General features: G+C 55.1%; 2 protein-coding genes and 1 non-coding gene across 16 annotated transcripts in view; 2 read left to right on the plus strand and 1 right to left on the minus strand.

The window, feature by feature from the left end:
- Nucleotides 1–8,942, plus strand: part of MED24 (mediator complex subunit 24) — a 28,852-nt gene extending 19,910 nt beyond the window's left edge. For 5 of the 12 annotated variants that reach the window (XM_074342880.1, XM_074342883.1, XM_074342881.1 and 2 more), the window contains exons 12-26: nucleotides 22–108; nucleotides 558–669; nucleotides 1,161–1,303; nucleotides 1,836–1,873; nucleotides 2,316–2,398; nucleotides 2,761–2,939; nucleotides 3,057–3,156; nucleotides 3,451–3,626; nucleotides 5,505–5,769; nucleotides 6,060–6,241; nucleotides 6,409–6,499; nucleotides 6,789–6,888; nucleotides 7,724–7,858; nucleotides 8,136–8,284; nucleotides 8,424–8,942. In XM_074342880.1, the coding sequence (XP_074198981.1) occupies nucleotides 22–108; nucleotides 558–669; nucleotides 1,161–1,303; nucleotides 1,836–1,873; nucleotides 2,316–2,398; nucleotides 2,761–2,939; nucleotides 3,057–3,156; nucleotides 3,451–3,626; nucleotides 5,505–5,769; nucleotides 6,060–6,241; nucleotides 6,409–6,499; nucleotides 6,789–6,888; nucleotides 7,724–7,858; nucleotides 8,136–8,284; nucleotides 8,424–8,540 (1,957 nt within the window). In that variant the 3' untranslated portion in view covers nucleotides 8,541–8,942. Of the gene's footprint in view, nucleotides 1–21; nucleotides 109–557; nucleotides 670–1,160; nucleotides 1,304–1,835; nucleotides 1,874–2,315; nucleotides 2,399–2,760; nucleotides 2,940–3,056; nucleotides 3,157–3,450; nucleotides 3,627–5,504; nucleotides 5,770–6,059; nucleotides 6,327–6,408; nucleotides 6,505–6,744; nucleotides 6,889–7,627; nucleotides 7,859–8,135; nucleotides 8,285–8,423 lie in introns of those variants that run through there. The other 7 variants (XM_074342885.1, XM_010960456.3, XR_012499483.1 and 4 more) reach the window with 7 other exon arrangements.
- On the plus strand, nucleotides 2,133–2,236 carry LOC123618429 (small nucleolar RNA SNORD124). Its single transcript, XR_006726870.2, has one exon. It is a non-coding gene; the product is annotated as a small nucleolar RNA SNORD124 (small nucleolar RNA).
- Nucleotides 8,943–10,235: 1,293 nt separating the features above from the next.
- Nucleotides 10,236–17,077, minus strand: CSF3 (colony stimulating factor 3). 3 transcript variants are annotated; one of them, XM_010960457.3, is made up of 5 exons: nucleotides 12,573–17,063; nucleotides 12,268–12,422; nucleotides 11,785–11,892; nucleotides 11,508–11,654; nucleotides 10,236–11,174 (listed from the first exon to the last, which is right to left on the minus strand). In XM_010960457.3, the coding sequence occupies exons 1-5, from the start codon at nucleotides 12,583–12,585 to the stop codon at nucleotides 11,010–11,012; spliced, it is 588 nt and encodes a 195-aa protein (XP_010958759.1). In that variant the 5' UTR covers nucleotides 12,586–17,063; the 3' UTR covers nucleotides 10,236–11,009. The 3 variants fall into 3 exon arrangements, with proteins under 3 accessions (XP_010958759.1, XP_045376747.1, XP_074198992.1); XM_045520791.2 differs by lacking the exon at nucleotides 11,785–11,892 and having other exon boundaries at nucleotides 12,573–17,077; XM_074342891.1 differs by lacking the exons at nucleotides 12,268–12,422; nucleotides 12,573–17,063 and having other exon boundaries at nucleotides 11,785–12,254.
- Nucleotides 17,078–17,811: the final 734 nt, after the last annotated feature.

Here is a 17,811-nt window from a genome sequence, read left to right on the forward strand (position 1 = left end):
CATTCTCTTTTTCCCTCACAGCTGTGACTGTACAAGTTTCCTGCTCCAGGAATGTAGCAAGCAGGGGCTTCTGTCTGAAGCCAGTATGAACAACCTAATGGCCAAGCGGTAAGTGTGAGTTCCTCGAGCTGGCCCACGGGCCCTTTGACCACCCCGCCTCAGGTCCAGACCGGGCTGCTGGGTGCCATCTCCCCTCCAGTCTAGAGTTCAGGTTGCGGGTGACAGGGGCCACGCCTAGAGTTACCAGGGACAGGAGATTTCTGCAGAGCAGGTCTTGCACTCTTAGGTGCTCCATTTTAAGTCTCACCCTCCTTTGTGATCAAAGCAGAAATCCTAAAACTTCCTTTCATCTTCAGTGAACTTTCAAAATAGATGTAAAGACAAGTGACAAACTGAAGCAATTGCGTTGTTAGATCTGCTTTTGTAAACCTCGCCCGACCCCAGTGGCACTTCCCAGCCTCCTCCGGGCCGCTGCTTCAGGGACTGGACTGGGAAGCGTGTCAGGAATTGATCTCTGTTCCTCTTCCCTTCTCTTGACCGACTGGTTCCGGCCACAGCAAAGCAGACCGGGAGCATGCACCGCAGCTGAAATCAGATGAAAATGCCAACATCCAGCCCAACCCTGGGCTGATCCTCCGTGCGGAGCCCACAGTCACCAACATCCTCAAAGTGAGTGTGCGTTTCCCCTCCCACCAGGGTCATCTCTTCCCTCTTTCCAGCTTCCCCTCTACTTCCAGATAAATAAACAGAGGCCACAGAGCTCTCTTCTGGCTTGTACACATGGTTACTTTGGAGGTAGACTAAACAGGGAGGGGAGGGAAGCACCACTGGAAACGAGTATCTGTTGAATGTCGCTGGTGAGGCAGGCGCTGTGCTGGGTGCTGCACTTGCTCGTGCAGAAATAATGCTGAACCTCACAGCAGAGACCTTGCACACCCCGACCCCACCACCGTCGTCCCAGTTAGGTTGAGAGGGATGGATCGGAGAGCAAGGAATTTTAGGAATGGATTTCCAGATGGGAGTCAGAAAGACAGAGATTAAATTGCAGGTTGTGGTATCCCGTTTACTGGAGACATGTGGAGAGGAACTGGGGCTCGGCAGTATCTGTGTGTTCAAGTCTTCAGTATTCTTCAAGACTTGGTTTCCTGTCTTGTCCCCAGACAATGGATGCAGACCACTCTAAGTCCCCGGAGGGGCTGCTGGGGGTCCTGGGCCACATGCTGTCTGGGAAGAGCCTGGACTTGTTGCTGGCTGCGGCCGCCGCCACTGGGAAGCTTAAGTCCTTCGCCCGGAAATTCATTAAGTAAGGAAGGCCGAGCCCCTGACCAGAGTCTGGGAGGCAGGTCTGAAGGAGGAGGTAGCAGAATAAGAGTGAGGCACTGGGGGCTGGGTCTCCTCAGAGATGCCAAGGCAGAGCATCCCAACTGGAGACTCGGGGGAAGGGCCGGTTCTCTGGACATGAAAAGTGCTCTTTTGTCTTCAGCTGGGGATGAAGTGGAGGTGTTTGGTGAGGTGATGAGGTGTTGAACAGTTGGCGTGGAGGGATTGCGTGCAGACCCACTTACTAGTAAGGGGCTCTCAAATTCTGACTTTTTTCATTGACTTGGAATTTCATGTATAGAATGTTGTTCCGCTCAGCGAGCCACTCTCTAGGCTTTGGAAATCTTTTAAAAATAGAAAGAGTTCTCATTTCTGTAGCGATGGGTGTTCCCTTTAAGTTGAACCCATAGTTCAGACTCTAGTGACTGCCCTCTGAGTGGGCGGGGCCCCCCGACCACAGCCATTCCTCAGCGATGGCCTTGGTTGATGCGACCCCGTCTCCATTCCTTCCGCAGTTTGAATGAATTCACGACGCACGGCAGTGAAGAAAGCAGTAAGTCAGCTCTGCATACCCCCAGACCCAGTGGCGCTGAAGGTGGGGTGCAGAGGGAGAGGACAGGGAGGGAAGAGGAAGCCTTTGCTCATCCTGGGGAGGCTGTTTTCTCCCCTGAGTGATGACCAACCGAAGCTTCTGGGGAGGCTTGAAAGAGGGTCATGCGGGAAAAGGATTCTTCCCAAACCACTATTTGTCTCTCCTTCCCCTGTTATGATTTGGTCAGGTGTTGGGGGGGAAGGAAGGTATCAGGAGTCTTTGATTCCAAGGAAGGGATGATGTTCAAAATGAGACTCAAGAAAAGGATTCTGAGCCTCAGAGCTCTGAAGGAGCCACTCGGTCCCTGACCTTCCTTGAGGCAGATCCTGATCCCCTCCCGACCCAGACGAGGCCTTTGGGCCCCTGTCCCAGGCTGTGAGGTCAGCCTTCTCCTCCTTCACAGCCAAGGCGGCCTCAGTTCGAGCCTTGCTCTTTGACATCTCCTTCCTCATGCTGTGCCACGTGGCCCAGACCTATGGCTCAGAGGTGAGTAGCGGGGAGCAGTCAGGATTGGGGGACACCAAGAGAAGGGGCGAAGGGGAAAGAAGTAACCAATAACTCCCCACCTCACACCCCTAACCCGCCTCTGCCCCCGCCAGTCTCCCAAGCCTGGTCTCCTGGCTGCCCAAATCAGGTGCCCACCCAGGCCCAGTCAGTAGTCACCCCCTTGTCACGACCTGAATCCCTCAGTGCCACACTCATACCCACCACTAGGTGGCAGCATAGCCACTGTCTTTCTCCCTTAGATCAATTTGTCTCCAGTTCTTTAGGCTGGAAGAGGGAAGCGCTGGGCAGGACATTGAGGTGTAGGGTGCTGCACATCCCCCTCCCCAACCTTCCTTTCCCAGGTCATCCTGTCTGAGTCGAGCACCGGAACAGAGGTGTTCTTCTTTGAGACGTGGATGCAGACGTGCATGCCCGAGGAGGGCAAAATCCTGAACCCTGACCACCCCTGCTTCCGGCCTGACTCCACCAAAGTGGAGTCCCTGGTGGCTCTGCTCAACAACTCCTCGGAGATGAAGCTGGTGTCAGTGGCCTGGGTGCCCACTCCAAGGGGGGCGGTGGGGGCAGGGCCCAGACCCTCTCCCTCAGCCCATCCTGCGCTCCCCTATGGTGATTTTTCTCCCGCCCTACCCCCTCGCAGGCAAATGAAGTGGCACGAAGCCTGTCTCAGCATTTCAGCGGCCATCCTGGAAATCCTCAATGCCTGGGAGAATGGGGTGCTGGCCTTCGAGTCCATCCAGGTAGCCCTGCCCAAGACACAGAGCCAATCTTTGATAGCTTGTTAGAATTCATAAGAGCAAGAAGACCCTTAATCCGGGAGTCCATGTGTGGACATTGACCTTCCTTGTAAGCATAATCTTAGCTGCTCCTTCCCACCCAGGTAACTTTGGGAAACTCAACTTGTGGTGAAAAGAGTTGTGGATTGTGGCCCAGGACTCCACTGCCTTGCGGAGACCGGGGACAGCGAGGGCCAGGGACAGCGAGGGCCAGGAAGGGGAGATCGCGACCCCAGTCACCCTCTTTCCCTCTCCCAGAAAATCACTGATAATATCAAGGGGAAGGTTTGCAGTCTGGCAGTGTGTGCCGTGGCTTGGCTGGTGGCCCACGTGCGGATGCTGGGGCTGGATGAGCGTGAGAAGTCGCTGCAGATGATCCGCCAGCTGGCAGGGCCGCTGTACAGCGAGAACACCCTGCAGTTCTACAATGAGAGGTCAGTGACCCGTCCCCTTCTTCTGGAGCTCTGCAGATCTGGCGTGAGATGTCAGGCCCTCCAGTCACCACTGAGCCCCTCTTCTCTCACCTTCCGAGACACCGGGCTCACCTGCTCACTCTTCCTCACTCACTCGTGTTCTTAATCACACATTTACTCGCTGACTCAGCAGCATTTAGTGTGTCTCTGTGTTTATAATCCAGCACTTGCTGTGTGTGTCCCAGCACTGCAGACCCCAAACAGCTCTGATTCCAGCCCTCAAAGAGCTCAAGTTGTGGAGGAATAGCTTGCCAAGATAAAGTAATTATCTTAGTTATACTGCTGTCCAGGAACTGTGAGCGCATTCATAGATTTTACAGGCCTTGGGCCTGTCCACCCCTTCCCTTCCCCACCCCCTGCCTGGCTGTCTTCTGTGACATTTTCCTGCCTTGGCTTTTTAGAGGCTTGGCAGACCTCTCTAGTGACTTCAGCTCTGTTGAGTTGAGTGATGGTGGTTCTTTACCCATCCAATAAACTTTTTAAAAAAATTTGTGGTAAAAAAATACATGGCGTGAAACTTACCATCTTAACCATTTTTAAGTGTACAGTTTATCAGTGTAGGTATATTCACGTTGTCAAGAAACAGTTCTCCAGAACTTTTTCATCTCGTAAATCTGAAACTGGACCCATAAAGCAACTCCCTGTCCTGTCCTCCCCCAACCCCCTGGCAACCACCATTCTACTTTCTGTTTCTATGAATTTGGCTACTTTAGAGACCCCATGTAAGTCGAGTCACATAGTATTTGTCTTTTTGTGACTGGCATATCTCACTTTGCTTAATGTCCCCAATATTCGACCATGTCATTGCATGTGTCAGAATTTCCTTCCTTTTTAAGGCTGAATGATATTCCATGGTATGTATATTCTGCATTTGGCTTATCCGTTCATCAGTTGATGGACGTGTGGGCTTCTTCCTCTTCTTGGCTGTTGTGAACCGTGCTGCTCTGAGCACGGCGTGCACTAAGCCGTAAGTTACAAGTGATGGCCCTTACTGGATGGGTAAAGGATGGATGGAGGGGGACGTGGAAGCACTGAGCTGGGATGAGGTTGGGAGTGTGTAAAATCACATCTCCTGCTTTTCCCTCTCCTCCTCCTTTATTCCTTCCGCCCTCATCATCCTCCCCACCCCGAGTCATGGAGTGTTTTCTCTGACCTAATCCATTCTAAGAGCCCCGACTTCTATCTGGGAAATCTGTGGCTCCATTATGCAGGTGGAAAAAGTGACCCTGAAAGTCAAAGTGACTTTACCAGAGCCACCCCGGGTCCTCCAAAAGGTTAGCGCTCAGGCCCAGGTCTGTATTCACAGTCGAAGGCTCTTCATGAGAAAATTCCTGGATGTACACTTGTTTTTGCCCAGCTACCAAGGGCCGGGAAGAGTCCTGTGGGGCAGCCCTCGGGCCCCTGTCCTGGAAGTAACAGTTTACTTTGGGAGGAGGCCAAGGCTGGGTAGGGAACCCCCCCAAGCACTCAGCCCAGACGGAAGTGATTGTATTTATTTATGCCAGAGGATTGGCAGGGCCCAGGTCTGGGGGCTGGGGGAAGTCGAAAGGAGAGTGAAAAACATGAATATGTTGCGGGAATGACCGAGGAGGCAAGTCCCCCCACCCCCACACCCCAGGCCGGGTGCTGGGAGCAAGACTGGTGGGGTCGGGTCTCCTGGGGGTTTGCAGCTTCCTTTTGTCTCCTCCCTTAGTGTAGAATGGGGTTCATTACCCTGGAATATTTCTGTAACCCAAGTCCTGGGAAGAGTCTAGCCTGGAAGTGTTGTCCCCTACTCCCTCACCTACTGAAGCTGGTGCTGCCTGACCCGCAGGTCCTCTCCCCCTCCCCCTCCGCCAGGGTGGTGATCATGAGCTCCATCCTGGAGCACATGTGTGCTGACGTGCTGCAGCAGACAGCCACGCAGATCAAGTTCCCGTCCACGGGCATGGACACCATGCCCTACTGGAACCTGCTGCCCCCAAAGCGACCCATAAAGGAGGTGCTGACAGACATATTTGCCAAGGTGCTGGAGAGGGGTTGGGTGGACAGCCGCTCCATCCACATCTTTGACACCCTGCTCCACATGGGAGGTGTCTACTGGTTCTGCAACAACCTGATTAAGGTACTGGCGGTTGGTGGGGGCGGGCTGGAGGACCAGGTGTCCCCAGACTATGGGAGACAGCTGAGAAAATGCCTGACAGGGCCAAGCTCCCTTCATTTGTACTCTGACATCCCATCACCCAGCCCGGTCAGCCAGGCTTCCCTGAGGGGCCCCTCAAACGCTGAGTAGGTTCCTTAGAATCCAGAGCGGTCCTTGCCTCAGGAGCTCCTGGGCCCTAGGGGAGCTGCAGGATGTCAGAGCCCACATTGAGGGCCCTCAGCTCCTTGGTCCCCTCTCCCCTGCCCACGCAGGAGCTGCTGAAGGAGACGCGGAAGGAGCACACACTGCGGGCGGTGGAGCTGCTCTACTCCATCTTCTGTCTGGACATGCAGCAGGTGACCCTGGTCCTGCTGGGCCACATCCTGCCCGGCCTGCTCACCGACTCCTCCAAGTGGCACAGCCTCATGGACCCCCCTGGCACTGCCCTCGCCAAGTAGGATTCTCAAGTCCCTACAGCCCAGAGTCTGGCACCCCGTCGTGCCCCCCAGGGAGGCGGGGCTGTGGGGAAGCCCTGTCAGGTGGGGTACGGTCAGCATGGGTGCAGAAACCCTCTTGGGGGCCCCTCTGATTTTAACCCCTTTTCCTGGACCCCTTTGCCAGGCTGGCCGTCTGGTGTGCCCTGAGTTCCTACTCCTCCCACAAGGGGCAGGCATCCTCCCGCCAAAAGAAGAGACACCGCGAAGACATCGAGGTAGGATAGGGGCCCCTCCCCCATTCACTTGCCCATGTGCTTGTTCCACAGACGTTTATTGAGCCTTTTCTGGTAAGAGGCGCCTTCCCAGGCCCAGGTAGCCAGGCACGGACCCTGCCCCGGGCCGCTTTGTTAGGGGTGACTGTGTGGAAGTTCTCTCCCTCGGGTAGTGGGAGGGGTGAGGGGAAAGATGACCCTGTTCCCTACTCTGATCTGATCTCTGGCCCTCTTCCCCGTAATGGGAGATCTGGGGATCCAGGGATAGATGACAGTGACTCCTGCCCTCCAGGATTACATCAGCCTCTTCCCCTTGGACGACATGCAGCCCTCCAAGCTGATGCGACTGCTGAGCTCCAATGAGGAAGATGCAAATATCCTCTCAAGTCCCAGTGAGTGTGTGGACACGGGCTGGGTGGGCTGCCTCCTTTCTCGGGAACTCGCTTCTGCCTGAGAGCTGCCCTGCTCTGGTCCCCGGGCATCTCGCTGGCTGGTCAGAGACGGTGTGGCAGGACTGTGCCCCGTTCTGTCCCCTGTGGCTGCTCTGTTTCCTACCCCAAGAGACTAGAGGTAGCTGTGGATCTCTCCTTAAGGGTTGAAGCTCTTCTGCCCAGATCCCAGCCCAGCCCCGGGCGCATGGTCGGTTGTCCCTTCCCCACCCCTCACTTACCGCAGTGAGTTCACTGCCCTGGGCACACTCTGTGCCTTTGACTCACCAGCTCTGACCTTCCTTCCCCCTAAACAGGCCTGGGCTGGGACTCGGGACTGCTCCCCACTCTTCCTGCCTAGAGAGCACCCCTCCCCCACCGACCTCTCTCTCCCTGCCAAGGGCTCTTCTGTGGCATTTAATTTTTCCTATTTCCAGAGATTTCTCCTGAGCCTAGAAGTTTCTCTGAGGCCTTTTAGAGAGTAGGGGACCCACTGTGCACTTGAGCAGAGGAAAGACGCTGGGTCTGCCGCCTGCAGATCCTATGACTGTTGGCTAGTCACTTAATAAATCTTAGTCTCAGTTTCTCCATCTGTATAATGGAGGTGTGAGGACTAGCGGCTTAATCCACGTACAGCCAGCAGATTGGCGCCTGGCTCCTGGTGGTGCTCACTAAACATTAGTTCTCTTATATCTGCTTGTGGGGATGTCTGTTCTCGGGGCCCTTGTGACTCTGGATCCAAGGACATTCTCCGGGCAAGCGCTCCACCCCTGACGGGTGAGGGCTTCCTCTGGGACAGCGATTTTGAATGCAGGAGGCCGTTTCCTCAGTGCTCCCTCGCTTGGCCCCACAGCCGACCGATCCATGAGCAGCTCCCTGTCGGCCTCCCAGCTCCACACGGTTAATATGAGAGACCCGCTGAACAGAGTTCTGGGTGAGTCCTCCAGCCCTGCTCCCACAGCTCATCCTGGCACCCCGCATCTGCCACATTCCCCCTCTTTTCTCCGTCTCCCCTAATTGCCAGCCCTCTGTCTCCCCCAGGCTCCCACCTCGTCCCTCTCTGGCTCGCCCCCAACTTGCCTTTCATGCTGCCTCTTTTTGACGTCCCCCTTTTGGGGGCCACTCTTAGCACCGATTTCTTCTCCCAGAGTCTGACCTCTTCCCAAATCTTTCTGATGGGATTCTTCCCCTTCTCCCCTGATGCCACACAGCCAACCTGTTCCTGCTCATCTCCTCCATCCTGGGGTCGCGGACCGCCGGCCCGCACACGCAGTTTGTGCAGTGGTTCATGGAGGAGTGCGTGGACTGCCTGGAGCAGGGCAGCCGGGGCAGCATCCTGCAGTTCATGCCCTTCACCACCGTGAGTCTTCACCTGCGGGCCGGGCTGCCCCACCCTCTAGATCCTGGGGGTCAGCGGCCAGGAGGGAGGGGCTCCTTCCTCTCGGACAGTGCACCCACTGTCGCCCCACTGAATAGCTGTCTATCTGTCTGTCTGGCAGGTATCAGAACTGGTGAAGGTGTCAGCCATGTCCAGCCCCAAGGTGGTTCTGGCCATCACGGACCTCAGCCTGCCCCTGGGCCGCCAGGTGGCTGCCAAAGCCATTGCTGCCCTCTGAGGGGCTTGGAGTGGCCGCTGGAGCTGGCGGGGGAGGGTGCCAGCCCCAGGCACCTCAGAAGGGAACCATGAGGAGAGATGAGACATCATTGCTCATAGCCACATGACGTAACAGCCCTCAGTCAGTCGGTTTCCAGATCTTCCCCTGCTCCTGACTTCTGACCTCTAAGACGTCTCCCAATCTCTTTCGTAATTTCCTTTCCCCACTGCCGGCACCTGGTTCCTTAGCTCAGGGCAGCCTCCCTGTGTTGCACCCCTCGCGCCACTCCTCCCCTCCCGCGGGTAGATTTACCTCTGAGAGAATGCCCAGGTGCAGGGGCTGTGTGTATATATGTATAGGTGTGTTTTTTACATGACGGATGTTCACCTCGGCTCACTTGTAAATAAAGACCCTTGTGGATCCCTTCGTGACTGTAAGTGCGGTCAGGGCCCGCATCTGGTGGGGTGGGGAACACTGTTTTCTCCTTGGCATCCGTGCGCCATGGCCCAGGGAGAGGCTCAGTCCTGTGGCTGTGGAGGAAGGAGGAGGAGGTGCAAAGGAGGGCCGGGCTCAGGTTCCCGTGTTTGTCTGCTCAGTAGGGGCAGGGCATGGCGTTGGGAGCAGCTTCCCTTCCTCATTCCTGCCCGCCGTCTCCCCTCACCCCACTTACTCTGAAAAGGGAGAGGTTTTGGCTATGGGCCCCACTGGTGCTGGGGTAGGGTGTCCTGTTCTGATGTTCCCTGGCCTGGCCAGGCCCCACCCAGAGTCTGCCTGGCCCAGAGTTTGCTCTGTCCTCCCCAGAGGGGTGAGGGGGATGAGGGCAGGAACTCTGTTTAACCTTTCCTCTCCTGCTCCACACGTCTCCAAGCTCCGGTTCCTTCAGGACCAACCTGCGAGGGAGGTGAGTCCCTGAGCCTTGAAGCTGGGGACTCCAGCCCCACTTAGCCAGACACTGCTTCTCATGAGCCTGATGGGGAAGGAAGTGGGAGGGGCTCAGGAGCCGAGGATGGAGAGTCTTGAGAGGGGACTCGGTTGGCCCCAGGGCCTGGTGGAGGCACTCTGGAGCACACGTGCGTCTTCGGCTGAGGGCACAGAGAGGTTTGTGCCGTGACACAGCCCCTCCATCTCCCTAGGTGTGAGCTGAGGCCCCTTCAGCCATGAGGCTGAGACGGCAGGAAAGCAGCAGGCTCCCTACAGGTCAGAGGCAGAGCTTGATGAGGGAGAGACAGACGCACAGAGCCTGGAATTTGGGGTCTGACCCAAGCTGTCACCTTGAACTCAGCTCCCTAATCTATAGAAGGCCCTTCATAATTCTGTATTTGTGGGCAGCTGGGAGCATGGATGGACTGAGGTGTGTGGAAGATGGTAAACTGACGAGCCCTGTGCAAGTGTGAAGTACTCCCTTGTTTCAGACCAGCGTCTGTCTGTGTCTGGACTGCTGAGCCCCCCACCCCCTCCTCCCAGCCCACTCTCTCCTCTCCCAGTACCGGTGACCCACTGCCTTCGTCCTCCCCACTAAGCTGTGGCTCCCTGTGGGCAGGGACCACGGCTGCCTCATTCACCACCGTGTCCCAGCACCTGCAGAGTGGGTGCCAGATGAAGACATGCCGGAGGAATGGGCGCCCTCCTGCCCACACCTCCTCCTCCCTTCCTCGAGCCTCACCCACCATTCAGCTCCCCACCCACAAGCCCTGGCCAGGCACTAGCTGGACTCAAGAAGGAGGAAGGACATTTACTGGAGACAAGCACTTTTATTACCATGAATTTTGGCTAGAATGAGGTGGAACACTGGGGCTTCCCTCTCAAGCCCGTCACATCTTCTCCCTTGCACGGTCCCAGTCCCCACGCTGCAGGGCAGAGAAGGACCATCCACTGGCCCTAAAGGTCAGAACCCTGACCCCAGTGGGTGGGGCTGGTAGTGCTTCCAGAAAAACAAGAGATGTTGGTGATGTCTGGGCTCCCCATGCGAGGAGTCGAAACATGCCCCTCAAAATCTTGAAACTTTGAGGGCCCCCAGGGTCAGGCATCCTGCTCCAGCTGCCTCTGCAGTGAACGGGACGCGAGGGGGAGCAGCACAGGCCATGTTGAGGGGAGTAAGGGGTGCGAGGACCCAGTTGGGGAACACGGCTGTTTAAATATTAAACAGGGCTGTCTTGTCTCCCACGTGGGAGATTTCCTGATGCTTCCAAGGGCCCCGAGGTGGGCACCCTCAGGGTAGAGGTTCACTGCCCTTCCAGTGCCCACCTCGGGGCCAGGCAGGGAGCAGTCGCAGGAATTAATACTTGGTATTTACCAACTACCTCCCAGTCCAGGGGACGGGAAGATAGGAGTTTTTCTCCCTGCTACAGGCGGGAGAATGAAACTTGGAGGTGGAGGGAAGGACCCAGGAGTCTGGGGCTCCTTTCTGTTCTTCCCCGTCTTTAAATATTAAGTTTAAATAAGCATAAATATTAAATAGAGATAAATATGCTGGATGAGGGCAGGTTTTGCTCAGGGCTCGGCCAGGTAGCGCAGGACACGGTAGGCCAGCTCCAGGAAGCGCTGCAGCTTGGCCGCCACCAGGACCCCTCCTGCCCGGCGCTGGAAGGCCGAGGTGAAGGTCAGCGTGGTGCCTGGGGTGGGCGGCGAGGCAGGGGCCATCCCCAGGTCTTCCATCTGTGGGGGAAGATGAGGTCAGCAATCAGGCCCTGCTGAGTGGGTGTTGCTGCAGTGAGGAAACTCTAAGGGCTGATGGGCTGTGGAAGATCACACGTTAATGGTGGGCCTGGACCAGAACTGAGGTCTGTTTCAAGGTCCAGTGATCCACTCACGCCCTCAAACAGGGGTTGTGGGGCAGGGTCCTGGGTTGAGGTGGCAGCTCCCTCCATCTGGCGTTCCCCCAGAATGCTCCTGCCCGGGTTCTAAAGAACTCCGGGATCCCCAGGCTTGTAGCACAACCTTTGGGGACCAGCTCGGTCCAGGCCCCTAATGTCTCCCAAAGAGACTCACCTGCAGCCAGATGTTGGTGGCAAAGTCAGTGACGTCCAGCTGCAGCGTGTCCAAGGTTGGGGCTAACTCTGGGGAGATTCCTGCCAGGGCCTGCAGGAGGCCCTGGTAGAGGAAGAGGCCGCTGTGGAGTTGGCTCAGGCAGCCTGTCTGGGAGGACAGAGTAGGAGAGTCAGGGGACGCTGCCCTGAGGGCCCCAGCTTGGAGTCTGGAGAACTGGGGAGCCTTCCAGATTATCCTTCCCTCCCCCTCCTCTCCCTTCTTCCCTGCAGACACTCACCAGCTGCAGGGCCTGGCTGGAGCAGCTGCCCAGGGAAGCCTGGGGGATGCCCAGAGAGTGCCCTAGCAGCACCAGCTCCTCAGGGTGGCACAGCTTGTGGGCGGCACACTGGGGGAGGGAAAGTTGCCGAGTGAGGGGACTCGTTGGAGCCAGGCTGCTCCTCCTTCCCCAGTGCCCCCATCTCCCTGAGGTCTTCCCCTCCCTCCACATCCTGCCAAGCTTCTCAGCGCCTATCCGCAGTCCACTCCCCCGCCAACGTCTCCCAGCACTGCCCCCAAGAGGCTCTCCCCCCGTTCCTTGCCAGCCGCCCAGGGCTCTACCTCTCCTCATTTTCTTCCATTTGCCCTGTGTCTCTCCTCTCCCGTGTCCATTCCTGATGCTGTTCCCACGGTTCCCTTTGCCTCCCTCTCTCCCTGCAGCGCTCCCCTGTGCGCCTGCTCCTTCCTGCAGCATCTCCCGTCTGTCCACTCGCCTCTCACTCACCAGCCTCTCCTGTAGCTCAAGGCTATCAGCCTGGATTTTCCTCACTTGCTCTAAGCCCTTGAGCAGGAAGCTCTGGGGCAGGGAGCTGGCAGGGCCGAGGGGGGCGGCTTCTTGCATGGTCCAGAGTGCACTGTGCCAGAGCAGCAGCTGCAGGGCTGGGAGCAGACAGGGACTCAGGAGACATGCTGTGCCTGCCCCTGGGTCCCTTCCTGGGAGCCTGGGGATCCCCCAGCCCTCTGCCCTCCCACCTCCCTCTTGCACGCAGGGCCGGCAGATCCTCCCGCTCCTGGGGCCCAGACACTCACCCATCAGCTTCATGGGGCTCTGGGCAGAAGGCTCAGACTAGGGTCTGGGTGGGCCTGTAGGCTCTGGGGTCTGTCAAGGACGAGCTCCAGGGGCCTTTATACATAAGCCCATGGAGGCCTGGGAGGAAATTACCTGGTGCTGCGTCTAAGGCTTAGTAATAACTTCCCAGGATTTATGCAAATTTGGTGTCCAGGACAATGCCGGGGGGTGGTGGGGGTGGGACAAAAAAACTGTTTGCGAAAGTTTTGTGAAATTGTGGAATCTCTGATTCTTCTTTGACGTCTTGTCCCCTTCAAGATCCCTTCCTCCCCTCAGCCCCACCCAGGCCTGAATTACCCCAGGGTGTTTGAACTGAACCGCTGAACAAAGGCTGGGCCACTGATAACAGCCATGGAGGCCAAGGTCTGGTCAGACACTAGGGAAGAGGCAGGCCTCAGGCCCTCCCTCCCTCCCCTGGCACTTCTCCTGGGGCAGCCGGCTTTGCCACTCTCCCTGGGGATTCTCAAGCCACCTGCTCTCTAGGCATCCACTTCTGAGAGGGAAGAAGCTATCTGCCCCCATTCTGATCCCCCAAAATTCCCAGGAGGCTGCCTCCCTGAGTGCCCTCCTGAAAGGCCAGGGGCCTGAGAGAGGACATTGGGGTCTTGCCCACACTTTGACAGGCATCATCCCAGGTTCCTGTTCTGTACGGGTTAGCTGGGAACTCCCCAAACCCCACCATGACTCATTCCTTTAAGCCCCCAGAATCCTGGCAGAGCCCAGAGGAAACCGGATGTCTGTCCTGAATGAAGCAAGACCCTTCGAGGCTCTTGGTTCACCTGACCTTGTGCTTCCTCCTCCTCCCGCACCACTTTCCCTCCCCCACAACAGTGCCCCAGGACTTCGGGGTTGAGGGCCTGGGACACATGGCTTCCCTGGCCAGGTTCACTGCCAGCGGCAGTGTGTGTGCTGCCCTGAGTGGGAAGGGCTGGGGTGAGAAAGAAGAAACTGCCTGACTTCAAACCCGAGAGCCACACACTGTGAGCTCTGGAAGGGACTTGGGAGTCTGTTCCAACCCTGTGAGCTGGGCCAGTGAGGCAGGAGCCTTGCCCAAGGTCATGGGTAGCAGAGTCAGTGTTACAACCTGGGCTGCTGCTTCAGGCCTGAGTCTTCCACAAGCTGTGGGGCCTGCCCGAGGAAGTGTGACCAAGGGCACCAAAGGCTGTCACTTTCTGTCCTGATTCACCCAACAATATGCCATATCAGAAGACATCTTTGGAGGAGGAGTGGGTGTGTCTGACTGAGCCAGGCCATCTCTGGGGCAGGGGTGCCCCCTGGTGGCCACAACTGGCAGGAATGTCACCTGCTGATTTGTTCACATGTTGCTTCTGGTCCCCAGTTCTGGGGGGCGGCCCTGGCCCTCCACTCCACTTGAGGCTAGGCCACTGGCCACCACACCCCAGTTGAGCCCAGCTTGTGCCCAGCTCCGTGGGAGGAGAGCATGGTTTGAACAGAACTGGGGAGGACCGGAGGTTCCCATTCACAAACATGCCTCCTCTCCCTTCCCCTAAGACCCCCAGAGGACCCACCCTGCCCCAGACCTGGGGCCGAGCACTCTATACATTGGCAAATGTACTCCTTTCAATAAGCCTATGAGGAAGGTACCAGAACCATTTCCCCTTTTACAGAAGACGAATCTGACCTTGGAGAGGTTAAGTAACTTGCCCAAAGAGCAGAGCCAAGGTCTGCCCTGTGTCAGAGTCTTAAACGCTTAACCACTGAATCTCTTGATCAATGTCTGGCCTTCCTCGCTCATGACCAAGCCAGTTCTAGATAGACCCACACTTGAATATTCATCTACAGTCTAAGTATGTCAGATGTTTGGCTCAAAAAATGCTAATTCTAACAAGAGTGGCCAGAATGGTGAAAGGAGTTGAGATCAGGATTTGAAGAAAACAGACTATTTTTCCTGGCGAGGAGAAGGAGGTGGCTGTTGTATGGTCTCAAGGGCTAGAAGAGGGACAGGGAGGGAAGGCCAGGCCAGCCAGTTTTCAGCTCAAGAAAAGAGCTTTCTAGCAGCCAGACGTGTTGGAGGATGGAGGGGGCTGCTTCCAGAGGAGTGAACTGCTGGACCCAGGAAGTGTTCCGGCCTCCATCCCGGAGGAGAAAACCCTGGTAATTACAGGTCACCTTCTATAGGTCAGGCACCTTCCATTACACTTTTGTCATTTCCTTCTATTAGCCAAGTGTGGATTATTCCCATTATAGACACAGGACAGCCTCAGAGAAGCGAAGGGCCCAAGATCACAGAACAAGTCAGGGGCAGAGACAGGCCAGATTTGCAGTCAGGCTTTCCAAGCCCCTGTTATTCCCATTACGCTACCTTCCTGTTCAGAGAGCTGTACTTCTTGGCTGATAGCAGACTCCAGACTTCAGCCCCACTCACAGGAGAATAAAGACCAGGCAGAGAGAAAGCGCTGGTTACCGCTCATGACACATGCTGGCTGAGCCGGAAGAAATGACATAAAGGGCCTGGCTCCGGAGACCCCCAGCTGTTATTCATCCTTTCAGCTTCCCAAAGGTTTTCCCGGGTATTTATCAATGGCCAGAGCTGGTCGGCAGCTTCCCTTCACACTTCCTGTTTTCATCTGAAGCTGGACTTGGAGCATCTTTATAAAGGCTCTGGAGTAATGCCTTTGTCGCAGACTCGCCCTGTGGGCTGGGATACATACAGCCTGAGTAAAGAGTAGGTTTTACATTTTTAAATGGTTGGAAAAAAAATCAAAAGTATAATTTATAACATGTAAAAATCATGAAATTCAAACCCCAGCATTCATAAATAATTCATTTACATATTATTTCTGTAAGGCCCCTTTCAAGAAGGGCAGACATGAGTAGCTGTGATGGACCATATGGTTTACAAGACAAAGAAGTGTACTGTCTGGCCCTTCAAGTTTGCAAACTGTGTACACGGGACCCATGTACAAGGAGACACAGAGGTATCCTCTGCAGCGGTGTTTGTAACAGTAAACCAATGCCCACCAGTAAATTAATAAATAAATGAATTGTGGCCCATTCCTACCACATGGGCCTCCCCATCTCTCCAGAATGAAGAACCCACGAGGAAAGGATTTTGTTTTATTCAGCTGTATTCTCTAGTCCCTAGAGTAGTGCTGGGCATTGGGTGTCAACATGATCGGATCTCAAAACCAGCACTGAGTGAAAGGAGCAACTTACATTCACGGGATACATCATTTACAAAGATTTAAAAACTCAAAACAATACTATGTTTTGTAGTAAAAGTATAAAAACATAAATTGGAAGGCCCCCTGCTCAGTTCTTCAGAGTGGCTGCCTCTAGGGCAGGTGGGAAGGGGCCTGGGAAAGAAGCCAGATGGGCTTCCATCTTACCTGCCATGTTTTCTCTTGGATGAACAGACTTGACATGATAACAAATGTTGACATTTATTAAACTTGGGTGGGAAGGACTTGGGTGTTTTTTACTCTTTGTACTTCTCTGTAGTTTTCTAATTAAAAAATAAACGGGGAGGTAGAGATGACAGTGAACCCTCCAAGCATAAAAATGACACTGAATTTTTCCAAGAAAAGAAAGCCAAGCCAGTGGGGATGAACTATGAGAAACTTTCAATGAGCAGACAGAAAACTGGTCCACGGACTCAAGGTGGGTGAGGACCAGGAAACCATGGCAAATGAGCCCAATTCTGTGTAAGAGGGTGATACTCTCTCCAGTTCATTACCAACCAAGGAAGGGTCTGAGGCACTTTGGGCTAGGTGCTGACTTTAAGATTTGTCGTTGGCAGTAATATTAATTACAACTAATTATTACACACTGGAAAAGAAAGTTGGTTTAGAAGTCAGGTAGAGTGGTCAAGGGCTAGAAGAACAGTCATGAAGGGACAGACACCAACCAACCAGATAACAGAGCAGCAGACTGAGGCTGGGAGAAGGCTGCACAGGCCAGCAAAACGTGACCTGAACTTGGTATCACATAGGCCAGGGTTCACTTCCCATCTAAGCCTGTGCTCGCACCCTGGAAGGGCATGGAATGGGTGCTCACTATTAGTCCCCATCCTTCCTGGAAGGGAATTAAAGATCTCCGTGTTAGATTTTTTGAATTGACCTGTAAAATAGGGGAAAGAGTGGAATCCTTAAAAAAGATGAAAAGTTTGGATGCTGGAATACAAACATCTTCCACAAAGATCAAGGGGGGAATCTGAGGGGAAAAAGTCCCATTTCACAAAGCAAACATTAAGAGTTTCATTACCTGGGGAGATGGCAGAAGCTTAAAGGAAGCCAGCAATGCCAAATCACTGTGACCGAGGCTAGGGTGGGAATCAGGAACCAAAGCAAGGCCAGTCTAGAACACGCCTTTAGTGGAAACTAGGGATATTGGGGTATGAAAAGCTGCAGTTGGTGATGGATGAACACATGGCATGCCTCCCCTAACAAGACTTCATTGAACTCTTGTGCGCCAGGCACCTGTCAAGGTCCCAGGAGGACAGAAATGCCCCATGCTCTTTAAGAGGTTACCATCTAATCAGGAAGATAAAGCTTTCACACCAACTACCTCCTAAGAGAACTCAATTATCAAGTGAGTGGTTCAGGAGTCAGGGAGGTGAATCACTGTGAGACAGGACGCCTGGGCGATGTGCAGAAATCAGCGAGGTGGAGAGGGAGAGGAGAGGGAGAAACCCACAGGCATTGTGCAGAGAACAGAGGCCGGCAGGAACAAAGAACACGCGTACAGCACCGTCCCAGGTGCCAGAGAACGTGAATGATTCAAACGACCCAACACGGGGAGCACCGCTGCCAGCGGCTGGGAGACTTTGAGATCCTGGCACATTTTTCCCACCAAACGCAGCCGGAGGAGGTGGGCTGAGGGCCACAGGCAGCCCCCACCTGCCTGACTCCCAACTCTGCTGTCAGGGAGGAGCCCATCCCCCATTCCGTTAGGGCCAACTGGGCAGAACCCTGCTCTCCACCTGCTGCGGCCTCATCCGAGACCCTTCCCCTCTGTGAACCTCGCCTGAGGGTCAGACTCTCGCCTTTTCTTTGCTCCTCTGGAAGCCTAGATTCCTAATTTCAGAGTCAGGAGGTCACTGAGTCTAGTCATTTATTTGACAGATGTGGGAAAGGAGCCTGAGCGGTTCAGAGTTGCCCAATGACTTGAGAGCCAGTTAGATATGAAAGAGCAAACCCAGGCCCTCCTGATCCCAGATCAGAGTCTTTTCATCGCGCC

Source organism: Camelus bactrianus, chromosome 16 (assembly GCF_048773025.1).
Source record: "Camelus bactrianus isolate YW-2024 breed Bactrian camel chromosome 16, ASM4877302v1, whole genome shotgun sequence".
Classification (NCBI taxonomy): domain Eukaryota; kingdom Metazoa; phylum Chordata; class Mammalia; order Artiodactyla; family Camelidae; genus Camelus; species Camelus bactrianus.